General features: G+C 43.8%; 2 protein-coding genes across 2 annotated transcripts; one reads left to right on the forward strand and one right to left on the reverse strand.

The window, feature by feature from the left end:
* Window positions 1–354: 354 nt before the first annotated feature.
* On the reverse strand, window positions 355–2,354 carry LOC113744672 (uncharacterized). The gene is made up of 2 exons (XM_027275354.1): window positions 2,335–2,354; window positions 355–2,006 (listed from the first exon to the last, which is right to left on the reverse strand). The coding sequence occupies exon 2, from the start codon at window positions 1,646–1,648 to the stop codon at window positions 923–925; it is 726 nt and encodes a 241-aa protein (XP_027131155.1). The 5' UTR covers window positions 1,649–2,006; window positions 2,335–2,354; the 3' UTR covers window positions 355–922.
* Window positions 2,355–3,130: 776 nt separating this feature from the next.
* On the forward strand, window positions 3,131–6,849 carry LOC104937309 (transmembrane protein 79). Its single transcript, XM_010753513.3, has 5 exons — window positions 3,131–3,263; window positions 3,915–4,506; window positions 4,657–4,851; window positions 6,204–6,435; window positions 6,514–6,849. Exons 2-5 carry the CDS (start codon window positions 3,978–3,980, stop codon window positions 6,716–6,718), a joined length of 1,161 nt encoding a protein of 386 aa, XP_010751815.2. The 5' UTR covers window positions 3,131–3,263; window positions 3,915–3,977; the 3' UTR covers window positions 6,719–6,849.
* Window positions 6,850–14,031: the final 7,182 nt, after the last annotated feature.

Genomic DNA, 14,031 nt, shown 5'->3' on the forward strand with positions numbered 1-14,031 from the left:
TAAAGCGCCTTTCTACAAAGTTCTTCAAGTTAATGTCTCTTATACACCCATTCACACACACACACACACACACATATCTGGGAAACAAATAGGCACCAGAAACAACGTATGTAACTTTTAAAGTGATGATTATAAATGTTTATACCTGAGTACATGTATATAAACATATACACCGCAGTACATGTATAAATATACTGAAATTCTATACACTGTACAAGGTTGTGACTACTATACTCAAGTTTTACTATAGTGTCTGTCTGTCTGTCTGTCTCCCTCCCTCTCTGATCGTGGCTGCTGCTGTGGTCCTGCATGACGTCCACTACACATATTACTACCGTCATTATTGCTGCCATATCTGCTACTGTAATCATTTTATCAGTCATTGTAATTCATTGTCATTTTATCAGTCATTGTAATTCACGGTGGCGTCTGGAGGTCCGCAGGGAGTGGACGGGAGTCTCAGAATCCACAGAGCACCGGCACGGAGACAGGTGGAGAGACAGGACACTGGCGTCGGGGGCAGCAGGAAGCCATGGATAGCCCAGAATGATGGGTTGTCCGGGTGAAGTCAGAAGGTGAAACTGAATGAACTCCTGGTGGTTTCCTGAGAGTGCCATTATTAGGGTGGCCGTGATGTGGGTCACCGTGCCGAGTTGGTGTCCGCCTAAGGCCCGTGCTAAAGCGGCGCTGACGTTCTTTGGAAGTGAGGGCAGCGCGGCCGATTTCCATGGGCTCGGGTTGGTTAGACTGGCTCTGGGACGTGGATGGAGGGGGCAACTCGGTAGTGGGCTCACCCCGAGTGCGGACAGAGGACTGGGTGGAGCGTCCCTTCTCTCTTCGGCGGACCTGGATTCGTTGGTCAATGCGAATTGCCAATGCGATGGCATCGTCCAGAGTCTTGGGCAGGTCGTGAGAGACAAGCTCATCTTTGAGATAATCGGACAGACTGTGAAGGAAGGCGTCGACCAATGCGGGCATATTCCACAAGCTGTGGCCAATTTTCGATTGAAAAGTCCGCCACTGTTCGGTTACCCTGGCGTATTCGCATCAGTTCCCGTGATGCCTCTGCTGACGGGGAACCGCCATCGAACACCTTCTCCATCTCCTTCGCGAAGGCATCGAAAGAGGCACAGGCAGGGGTCTGGCGGTTGAATTCAGCTGCTCCCCACAGTCGAGCTCGGCCCGTCAGATGCGTGATTACGTATCCCACCTTGGTAGCTTCTGATGCAAAGGTTCGAGGCTGCAATGCAAACTGGACTCGGCAACTTGTTAGGAAAGCGCGTACTTGTCTTGGATCCCCATCAAAGCACTCAGGGTTTCCGATTTTGGGCTCAGGGGCATCCAGAGCTGGGGCTGGTCTCACTGGAACTTGGATGTTGGGACCTTGGCTGCCTGGGTCTGGAGACACTGGTGCAGATGGAGTGGTCAGTTGAGTGAGCAGCTGAATGACCTGGGCCAATTGTTGTTCCTGGCCCTGGATTCGCTGTTGTTGCTGCTGGAACTGCTGCTGGTGCTGGTGGCCGAGCCGGACCAGGGAGGCAATGTCGCCGGTCATCCTTCTCATGTCACTCTCCGCACGACCCAAACGTTCCAGGGCTGGCGGTTCCGGTGATGTCTCCATGTTGCTGTGTCCGCCCGCTGGGTCCATGATGGTCAGTTCGTACTGTCAGAGTACGGAACAGGAGACCCAAATGCGTGTACGAACAAGTGGAGTTTTATTGAGTTCAGGGGAAAAGGTAAGGGGAGAAAGTCTCTGAGGTGGTGAACGGGCCGGAGGGTCGAGGGGTGACGGTGGCGTCTAAAGGTCCGCAGGGAGTGGACGGGAATCTCAGAATCCACAGAGCACCGGCACGGAGACAGGTGGAGAGACAGGACACTGGCATCGGGGGCAGCAGGAAATGAGTGGTCAGATTCAACGCAGGTTCAGGGTCTGGGGATCAGTTTTCAGCCAACGAACAGGAATCACTCTTTCTTCGAAGACGAACTGACACTGACTGTGGGGAGACCTGGGTTTAAATGCACAGAGAGAGCAGAGGATAACGAGGGACAGGTGTGAAAACAGGTGTGCTGAGTGAGTATAATTGGTGGCAATTAACAGGCCTATCTAGTGAGTCCATGACATGTAATTCATTGTCATTTTATCATTCATTGTAATTCATTGTTATTTTATCAGTCATTGTGATTCATTGTCATTTTATCAGTCATTGTGATTCATTGTCGTTTTATCAGTCATTGTAATTCATTGTCATTTTATCAGTCATTGTAATTCATTGTCATTTTATCAGTCATTGTAATTGTACAATATGTTTGTGTTGATTTGTTCTGTACACTGACATCTATTGCACGTCTGTCCGTCCTGGGAGAGGGATCCCTCCTCTGTGGCTCTTCCTGAGGTTTCTTCCACCTTTTTTCCCTGTTAAAGGTTTTTTGTGGGCAAGTTTTTCCTCACTGGAACCGAGGGTCTAAGGACAGAGGGTGTCACTCCCTGTACAGATTGTCTGATCTGATTTGATGCTATATTGAAGTACTACTGTATAAATAGATATGAACATGTTATATAAATAGGATATATGTATGAAACTACTGGAATACTGATTGTCAGAGTAGTGTGTGTACTTTTACAACCCTGTGACTGCTGCTGAATCAAACATCTGTTCACATCTGCCTCCTGGTACTGACTGATACTGCTGTTACCACGACAACCAGAACACACAGAGAGGAGGAAGTGACGTCATCCTGTTGACCACATGGGAAAAACCTGACAGCTCCACCTGCAGGAAGAACAGAGAACTACAACACCAACTACAACTGTCCTTATACGAATACATGGATATTGTATATTTATATTCACACACACACACACACGCACACAAATTACACACTAATTCATCAATCATAAGATTCAATTACTAAAACTAATTGAAAGTAAACTACCAGAATTTCTTTGTAATCTAGATGTAATAATAACGTGTGTGAGTACATTTAAAAATAACAATAATAAATATATTTAGCATTACAAATATAATTTCTGTTAAAGAGCTTTCTTCTGTCTGTCTGCATAAACTTTACACTGACTGCTGCTCTATACATTTGTTACTTCTAACATTTATTTGGCCGGACTTTTCCTTTAAGTAGACTTTCCCTTTAACTCACCTGACAAGACCACACCTGAGCTGAATTTCCGGAGAGACAACAACAACAACAGAACAGAAGAAGAAGAAGAAGAAGAAGAAGAAGAAGAAGAAGAAGACGCACCTGACCAGGTGAGTCTTTGATCTTTAGTTTCTGTGTCACTCTGTGGCTAACATGTTAGCATGCTAACCTGCCAGGTAACGTTAGCATGCTAACATGTTAGCACACTGATCAATGGTTGATTGATTGATTGATCAGCAACATGTTCGTATTCATGATGACGTGTACATGCCGACCACACGTCATTTTAACGCGAATTCATTTGAAACACGTCACGGCCACCATGTTAAACGTTGGGTGACGTCACTAACACTTCCTGTAGGTGTTCTGTGTGCATGATCATGTGATCAGATTTAATTAAACTTAATTATTAAAAGAAAAACTGTTCAGCGACTCAAACACAACAAATTCACAATTAAATACAATACATCTATAATCAGTATATATGTTTACAATACATCTATAATCATTATGTTTACAATACATCTATAATCATTATATGTTTACAATACATCTATAATCATTATATATGTTTACAATACATCTATAATCAATATATATGTTTACAATAGATCTGTAGTGTGATGGTATAGATCATATAGATGGTGATCTGATGGTGAATATGCAGACACTTAAAATGTTATAAACACAAGAACATTTTTACTATTATATTTTCAATATAGTCTGTCTGTCTGTCTGTCTGTCTGTCTGTCTGTCACCAGACTGGAAGGGACTGGGTGAGTGTGCTCTGATCAGCTGTCAGACAGGTACAGACAGGTACAGACATGTCTCTGCTGTCAGACCATCCTCCAGAAGACTCTCAGCACCTAACAGGAAGTACCACGATGGAACACAGCGGGGGTACGAAGATGAGACAGACAGAGGGAGAGGACGGGGTGGTGAGGTCCGCCATGATGGAGCCCAGCACACTGCAGTGGTCTGGAGACAGACAGGCAGGTGGACAGACAGGTGAGCAGACAGGTAAAGCTGACAGGATGAGTGTGAGGTCAGAGAGTTGGACAGAAAGTGAGAGAGAGCTGAGAGGGGTGGGGCCAAGTGATGAGGAGGGGGCGGGGCTTTTGACACACCTGGAGGAGGAGGAGTCTGAAGAGAACTACCTGCCAGAGAAAGCGGCTCAGGTGTTCAGTCCAGCAGTGACCGTCCTCCATTCCCCCATGTCAACCAGAGAGAGTAAGGCATTCTGGGAAAGTGAGTCAGAGAAGAACCCCTTCCTGGGTCCCAGAGGAGCCCCACAGGACTACAACCATCATGGCTACCATTTCGAGTGGGCCGAGGACACGCCCTCTGCCACATGTAAGTACACCTGTCCTCACCGCCTCCTCCTCCTCCAACACCTTCATCTCCTCCTCCAACACCTTCACACCTTCATCTCCTCCTCCAGCACCTTCATCTCCTCTTTTCCTTTCGGGTTAGTGTTCTGACCTCTCTCTTTCTCTCTCTCAGGTGGGCGGGGCTGTCCCAGCAGAGATGTACTGAAGATGGGCGTGTCCCTGATGACATCAGCACTCTTCTTCCCCTTCCTGGTGTGGGGCGGTTTTGTCTTCCTGCCGTTTGACGCTCCGCTCCTGGACGGCTCCCCCCTCAGACTCGTCTACACGCTGCGCTGCTCCGTATTTGCCGCCGCCCCCATCGTCCTCGGTGAGAACAAGGTTTCTACAATGACAATCAACAGTGTCACTGACCCCCAGAAACTTCTTCACCTTCAAATCACTACTCCCAATCACTCACAACTCTCCGCCTCCTCCTCCTACCAGCCTTACTGCTGATACCGTTGCATGATTCCTTACAGGCAAAGTTGTAGCCATCCTACTACGTCTCTCTTCAGTCCAGCTGGGTTGCACTAAATCAGCTGCTGTACAGAACAATCTTCTTGATCCGAATCAATCTGGTTTCAAGAGCAGTCACTCAAACAAACTGCTCTATTGTCTGTGACAGAAGCCTTAAAAGAAGCCAGAGCAGCAGCACAGTCCTCTGTCCTCATTCTGTTGACTGATCAGCTGCCTTTGACACAGTTAACCATCGCATCCTCCTCTCTACTCTCTCTAACATGGGCATCTCTGGCTTGGCTCTTTCCTGGTTTGATTTTACCTGACAGGTCATTCAGTGTATCCTGGCTTGAACAGTTGTCCACCTCTCATCACCTCACCACAGGGGTGCCCCAGGCCTCAGTGCTGGGGCCCCTAATATTTGCTATTTACACCACCTTCCTGGGTCTGATTATCCGCTCACATGGCTTTTCCCATCACTGCTATGCAGATAACACTCAGCTGTATCTGTCATTTCTTCCTGAGGACCCCTCCGTTTCTGAACGGGTCTCTGAATGTCTCTCAGACATCTCCACATGGATGAAGGAATATCACCTCCAGCTAAACCTCTCAATAACTGAACTGCTGCTCCTCCAAGTCAAACCTACTGGTGTACAACCAACCCAAAAGGTCACCCCGCTGCTCACCGAGCCCCACTGGCTACCTGTTGCATCCCACATTGAATTCAAAGCACTAATGCTTGCCTTCAAAGTTGTCTCCGGTACTGCACCTACCTACCTGAACGCCCTTGTACAGGCATGTTACCTCATGACTGCTGCACTCCTCCAATGAACGACACCTGGCTCTGCCACCTGTTCACTCAAGGCAATCCAAACTTTTTTCGTTTGTTGTTCCCCGTTGGTGGAACGCACCAGTTCCTACTAGATCAGGGGCGTCTCTCTCTACTTTAAAAAAAAACTCCTGAAGACCTCCAGCTCTCTCCTAGTGCTATGGGAGGAGGTCCTCTCCTAGCACTAGGAGAGGAGAGCACTTCTTATCGCGCTGTATCTTCATTGTTCCCTTCTCTGTAAGTCACTTTGGATAAAAGTGTCTGCAAAATGACTAAATGTAAATGTGAGAGACACCTGTCTGTGTCCCTCACCTGCCTGTGTCTTTCACCTGCCTGTGTTTCTCACCTGTCCGTGTCTCCCATCTGTCCGTGTCTCTCACCTGTCTGTGTCTTAGGTTGGCTGGTTCTTGGTGTCACTCGGCTCAGGTCAGGCGTGTTTCAGTCTCTGTTTGATGACAAGTTGAAGGAGGCGGAGCTTCAGGAGGTCATCGTCCATCGGCGTTTCGTCTCTGACTCCGCCTCCCTGTTCCTGATCTACTTCCTGCAGCTGGTTGTCATGGCAATGTACCTTAGCCAGGAGCAGCTGAAACTCGTCCCTCTGCTGACAATCGTCTTCGCCCTCGGACGGTGAGACCAAAAGTGTGTTTGATGTTTTTAACATGGAACGTTGATTAAACATTCTGACAGCGTTCTCTTGCTCTCCAGCCTCGTGTACTGGGTGGCAGCAGCTTTCGGCAGCAGTGTTCGTGGTTTTGGTTTTGGTCTTTCCTTCTTGCCAAGTCTTGCCATGATGGCTGCTAACATGTACTTCATCTTCACCGTGGAGGCAGCAGGGTCCATCTTCAGCATCCTGCCACCTCCCGAGGAGGTGTTGGCTCCGCCTACTGGCAGACAAAGGTTCTGGGGATGAGAACCGGATCGTAATGAAAGAAAATTCTGTTGTTGTTGTTTTTTTTACTTTTTACTTTTTTTTTTTTTTACTTTGAAATGTTTTTTTTTAAAAGAAACAGATGTGACATTATTGCCCCGCCCATTACTGTACCCCCCCCCCCCCCCCCCATCCATGTGATGATGTCATTTCATTTATTCTTTTGTCTTTTGAAAAAGTTTGTTGAAATATTTTGTTGACTTCCTGTTGACCTGTTAGTCCATTCTTCATCATTCTATTTTGTAAAATCAGTTTTATGATCGTTAAATACTCCCTGTTAAAATATATATTATAATTTACATTTTCACTCATTATAATAAGTTAGAATAGATTCATTATTAAAGATCCTGATTATTGATTAATGATCTTACAAGTGACTAAACATGTTTACATGGTGGCCCGTGATCTGATCTTCTCTATTGATTATCACGCTGTGCTGTAGTCACATGAAGCTGTCACTGTTTTTCCAGGTGAACTGGTCCAACGACATTCGACACCAAACACCAACCTGACACCTGCACACAGGAAGTGCTCACAGTCTAACTTCATAATAAAATAAAGATGCATGAGTTTGAATGTGAGGTTTCTGATCTTTAAAATCTTAATAATTTATTTCTTTAATTTTCATCATTTATTTTCAGAAGACAGAAAATGTTTGGGAACCTCTGACTTGAAATGGCCAAAATATGCTCTTAGTGTGAAAAGGAACAAACGTGATAGCATGTTGGAGATCAGCAGTGATCTCAGACTATCAACACCTGAACCCAGATCAGCTGATTCTAATCAAACCACCATGGGTTCGTCCGGACTCTCAATGAAGGATCAAATTTTTAAAAAGATCAATTAAAAATCAAACCTGAATAATACTAATAAAATAAAAACTAGGAAGATAATAAATAATCAGTCAGTGTGACAGGCTTTTATTTTGAAGGCTCAGGTGAGGTATCTGCAGGTAGACTCTGCCGACAGACACTCTGTGTTTGTGTTGTCTGATGTGTTTGAAGGATTCGAACTGAATGTTTAAATCGAGTTTTAATCGACTGTTTTGTTGATGGAGTCACTGCCTGTGAGGAGGAAGTCCTGTCTGCTGCGCATCAGAGAAAACTGTCCATTCAGGAAGCTCCGCAGAAAAACATACGGTTAGTCCATTCATGATTAAATAAAGTTTAATCTAACTTTATTAACAGGTCTGTTCATCATTCAAAACAAACGGTTTGACTTCCAGTTTCAAGTTTGATTCATAGTTAATTAAAGTTTAATTTAACATAACACAGGTGAATGTGATGATAAACTGAACAAACTGGACCAGAGTCTGCTGATATTTATGATTTTAAAAGGAATTCAGGTTTGTTTGTAGATAACATTTTTACACTGAAGAAAGTAAAGTTATAATAAAGTGTATGTACAGTATGATAAAAGATGGAAAGGTGAAAAGTTTGATTCTTTTCTCCAGCCATCATAAGAGCTGGAATACCGGGTTCAAACAGGTATTGTGACAGTTTGCTGACAATCCAACTTAGATCTGGTCTTGTACATATCATGACATAAAGCAAGCTGCCAACAACTTCACGATACCTCTTTTGATCAACAGGTTGACCCTCATTATCAAACTTCAGTTTGTTTTCACATGGAGTAAATCTGGGTTTACAGTTGATCATTTCAAATCTCTCCAAAATCTTTGTAATTTACCTTTTTTGACTCATTTTTATTTCACTTCCTTTTTGCACAAAGTCAATACCCAGTAAATGTTTGAGTTCACCAAGGTCTTTCATTTTAAATTTAGCTCCCAACATCTCTTTTACATTTTTTACAGTTTAAGGTCATCAACCCAGATTATCGATATTACCCTCTCATTTGTAGTCCGTTTGTCCGTGAAGCATTCTGTTCCAATTTCGCCCCGACTGTTTCAGACCATATAATGATCTATTAAGTTTACAGACTAGTTTCTCACCCGTCTTTGCCTTAACTTCAAAACCCTCAGGCTGCTCTATGTACACTTCACAATCAATAGGAGCATGCAGGTATGCAATTTTAACATCCATCTGGTGCAGTTCTAAGCCATGCTGCACTGCAAGCTGCATCAGACTGTGCACAGATGTCATACTAGCAGTGGGAGAAAAAGTTTCGTTATAATCAACCCCTGCAACTTGACTAGAACCCTTTGCCACATACCTGGCTTTGTATGTTTTTGTCTCATCCGGATTTTCTTTTACTGTATAAACCCATCTTCCCCCCACTGCATGTTTACCTTCTGGCAAGGTGGTTAGGGTAAATGTATCGTTTTCTTTCAGAGAATCCATTTCCTCTTTCATAGCATTAACCCACAAATCTGATTTTGATGAGCTCATGGCAGAGTTCGAGTGCATCTGAAATAACCCGATAACAGTAGTCAATATTAGTTAACTCTTGACCATTATCATCATCATCATCATCATCATCATCATCACATTGTATCTTGCACTCATAATCATTATAGTACTTAGATGGTCTCCTCTCCCTCTTTGGATATCGGGCATTTTTAACACTCTGACCTTCACCTGTAGTGATGTCTTTGTCACAGATCTCAGCTTTAAGTTCCTGTGTGATTGGTTTCACTACATCAATTTTTGGAAAAGTGGTTACACCCCTCTCCCTATATAGGGAGGACAGGATCTTCACTCGTATCCTGGTCTATCTGAGTCTGACACTCATTCAGACATTTGCTGACAAACTTTACCAACCTGTTTTTAGGTACTCTCCCTGTTTCTGGGTAGAAGATTAGATATGCAGGACTATTCTTGTCGTAACCAACAAAGATCCCCTTTCAGATTGAGTCAAGCTTCTTTTTGTTGTATTTGTATGCATAACATACTGACCCAAAACATTTAATCCTTGACAGATCAGGCACTCTCCCTGTCAGCTTGTAATATGGAGTCTGTCCTGTCCGCTTGTTGTAGCACCTGTTGCGGACAGCTGCAGCAGTCTGAACTGCATATGTCCAGAGTTCATTTATTTAAAGATTTGCTTCACCTGGTGTGCTAGTGTCAGTAGGAGTGCACATTCAAGAGCAATACATTTTGCAACAGTTTAACACCCCCACTTGTTCTAATACTGACAGCAAGATCTAACATGACATACATTTCACTTCACCCCAGACATAAAACACACAAACTTATCCATCCTGACTCTTGTTACAGGCTTAGTCAACACATCCGCCACCATGTCAGCGGTTGGGCAATATTCAATGCAGATTTTCCCACCACTGAGAGCAGATCGAACAAAATGGTATTTGATGTCCACATGTTTACATCTTTGATGCGATACAGGGTTTTTCGACAAGGCGATAGCCCCCTGACTTTCCTTAAAAATCGTCACTGGTGCATATTCACAATCACTGTCCATCCCTTAACAACTGCACTAGATACATGCTTTCCTGAGTTGTCGCTGCCAGGGCCATGTACTCTGCCTCACATGTGGATAAAGCAACTGTGGGCTGTTTCTTTGACTTCCAGGAAATAACAGGCCCTGTCTCAGACAAACTAAAACAGTACCCAGCTGTACTTCTCCTGTCGCTCTGGTCTTCTGCCCAGTCTGCATCACTATATGCCACAAGTTTGAGATTTACATCACATCTTTTGTAACACAATTCCTGATTTACAGTTCCCTTCAAATATCTCAATACGTTTCGCTGTTACCCAGTGTTGTTCTTTTGGAAGGTTACTTTCAATCAACAGTGTTCTCCAATTTCTCTCAGCCATCCCATTTTGATGGGTAGAATAAGGGGCTGAGGTCTCATGTCTAATGGCATTTTTACTGATTAGTGACTGAAACTCCTTTGATGTAAACTCTGTGCCATTATCAGATCTAATACATTTGATTTTCCCATAAGGTGCAACATCAGCAATAAACTTTCTGTAGCTCTGACTGTGTCACTCTTGGCTTTCAAAAAATACACAAAAATTGCACCTGAATAGTCATCAGTGAATGCCACTGAGTACCTGAACCCATCTTTTGCTGCTGGTTCTATTGGGCCAGCCAAAGCTGTATGTACAAGTGCAAGTGCTACAGTTGCTCTCTCATCTGGTTCTCTGTTCCTGCTCTCAGCAAATTTCCCTTGCATACAGATTTCACATTTCAGGTTCGACTTATCAGTTTTACCTTTAATTTTCATCCCCTCTGCGACACTTTCCAACCTCAACACATCATCATAATTACAGTGTCCCAAAATTTCGTGCCATGTTTGCAAATCATAACACCCATGACATCCATCTTCATCCTTACTTTCATCTATAGGCTCAGCAGTGTTTAAATAATACAGCCTATTGTACACTTCAATCCCAAATGTCATACCGTCTTTGTGAATGAGCTTGTTCTGTCCCTCCTTGAAGATGACAGTCGCGCCTCGGGCGGTGGCTGCCTTGACAGAAAAAATGTCCTGGGGATATGTTGGGACACACAATGCCCCCATCAACATCATGTCCACTGCACATCCTCTGCTGTCAATCAGACGAACCTTGGCTGCACCCCTCTTTAGTGCGACGCCACTGGTCCTCTCCCCATCAGCCAACTACAGGATGTGCTTTTGCGGCTTGAAGTTCTCATCAAAGTCCTTGAATTTTGCGATGTCAGTCACGATATGGGATGTGGCCCCTGTGTCGACCATAAACCCTCTCTTCTGTGGTCTGCTGACAGGGTCTCCATTCACCTGGCCCATCTTGAATGCAAACATGTGATCCTCCTCATCCACCGCCTGCTTGGCTTTATCTCTCCTCCTCCGCCTGCAGTTCACATCTTTGTGTGTGGAGCTCTTGCAAAAGCTGCACCATTGTCTCTGTCCTCTGCTCTGGCCTGCAGCAGGACATTCTATTACTTTATGGCCTTTCTGGCCACAGCCGTAGCAGGTCAGTCTCACGTCCCTGCCAGATCTTCCTCTCACTCTCATGATGCTGTCTTCATCTGTGGACACACTCCTGAACTTTTCGGTGCTCTAATAGCTCCGCAGCTTTGTCTTGAACTCAGCGAAGGTCAGTTTCTCATCATTCTGGGCCACATGAATGGAAAATGGCTTAAACACATCTGGCAAGCCCTTTAATATCATTGCAATCAGTAAACCATCACTTAAAGTCTCTCCTGCATTCCTCAATGCAGTTATTGCAGTCTCTGCCCGGATGATATAATCTGTAACACTATCATTAACAGCCTATTGCAGGGATGTAAGTTCTGCATACAGGTTTATCACACAGGGCTTCCCCTTGCCAGCATAGTGATCCCTCAGTATCTGCAAATCCTGTTTTTATATTTTATACTTTTTTCTGATGAAGCTTTGAACACTCTTGGTTCTCTCAGTCAGGTTCATGAGGTTCATGAGGTCACACAGTCTCCTCTGAACACCTGATGTTGACATTTCTGTGGCTCTAATCTGAGCTGCTGTTCATTGTTGATTTGTGAGGCTGCTAAATATAATGAACTTCTCTTCTGCAGCAGAGCTAACTCTGGGTCTTCTTTACTGGGGCATCCTCATGCCACACAGACTGACCTCGAAGACACATTCAGTTGTTGAAATGTTTTGGACCTTCATGTCTTAAAGCATCAATGGACTGACTTCTCTTTACCCAAACTTACTTGTGTCAACTCCAGAATTTTTGGATAGAGGGATCTCAGTTCATATAGGGCACAAGTGACAGAGCCATCCGGGGCTGTGTTGTTAGAGATGAAGGTGCAGCAAACACAAAAATCACTCTTTTCATCTAAAAGCAGGTCAAGAGCCATTCTGTTTTGCCAGGTCATGAACAGCTGCTAACTGCCCAGCTAATCCATCAACAGCATCATATGTATAGTTAATGAAACACTGTTGGTTATAGTAGATGTAATTAATCCAATCAACATTCTTGTTTATACACCACCAGCAGTGTCAATCCAAATCCTGCAGCTATCTGATTTCTATCTTTGTGCTTGTCAGAAATACCTTTAGAGACACCCATCACATCCATATGACAGACAGACAGACCGACAGACAGACAGACAGACAGACAACTTTATTCATCCCCGAAGGGAAATTAGGTCGTCATAGCAGTCAGGTATTTGAATTTATTGAACACTATAATACCAGTATATAACATTATATAATAATAATAACAGTATATTGTAATAATGGCAGAAACAGTATATATAATAATAATAATACACACATAGAATTGTGTCATATGTGCAAGGTGTGTGTATGTGCATAACAGCGATATATAATATGTACACACACACACATATATATATATATATATATATATATACCACCTCAGTCATCGGTGCTTTTGCTACAGCTGCAATGTCCTGCTTTGAGGTTAGGAGGAAAGCTTCAACTCAATTTGAAAACATATTAACCATCACAAGACAATATTTGTTTCCTTCACTTGGAGTCAACTCAATGAGGGCCATCATCACATGTTCAATAGGGCTATCAGGTTTAGGGTGTGCAGTTTGTTGTACCTGCACTGGTCTACCCACATTGCGTATGGCACATGTTACGCAGCCTCGGCAAAATCTTTGAGCATAGACAGAAAATCCTTTTGTGAACCAGTTCTTTGCATTCTTTCTTCGGATAGTAGCGGTGCTGACTTCAAAACCTCATGATGAGAAACCACAGCATAACCAACTTTAACAATACCAGTGTTTGCATCACTGGAAACATTTACAAAAAGAATGAGATCAGGATTAGTTAGTGGTATTTCATGCAGGTCAGGTCTAGGGAAACATGTCTGTTTCAGCAGCACAGCACAATTGTGTTCTTCACCTTCATCTGGTGTGGATGAATTAAGAACAGTACGTTTTACTTTAACTTCGGGCATATCAAATTGTCACACACTAGAGAATAGTATAAGGATGCAGAATGTTAGGAACACAAGATTGAACAACAGTCTTGGCCCCTAATTATTATGATAGGGAAATGGGAGTGCACACAGTGAATCATCACAAGGAAATATCACACCAGCTTTTAACAGCGATTGAAATACTAGTGTTATGCCATCTATAGCTTCCATTGTGGATAATATTTTTTATATGGTGAGCCATGTGCAGGTCTGTTGTTAATGACAGGCGTGCATAGCATGTCTGATCAGTTCCTCAAAGCAAGCCTTGTGCTAACACATACAGGAAAATTTCATTGCACTTGTGGTTCCAGTTTTCAGCCCGTTTATAAATGTGCTGCACAGATGGGTTTCCAGACCCCTGGTACATTGCCTGTATCTGTATCTCCAGGATTTGTCAGTCTATGTATGACATCAAAAACCTCAAAGGGTGGAGATACTTATCTGGTGTCTCTT

The sequence above is a fragment of the Larimichthys crocea genome, unplaced genomic scaffold (genome assembly GCF_000972845.2).
Source record: "Larimichthys crocea isolate SSNF unplaced genomic scaffold, L_crocea_2.0 scaffold100, whole genome shotgun sequence".
NCBI lineage: Eukaryota > Metazoa > Chordata > Actinopteri > Sciaenidae > Larimichthys > Larimichthys crocea.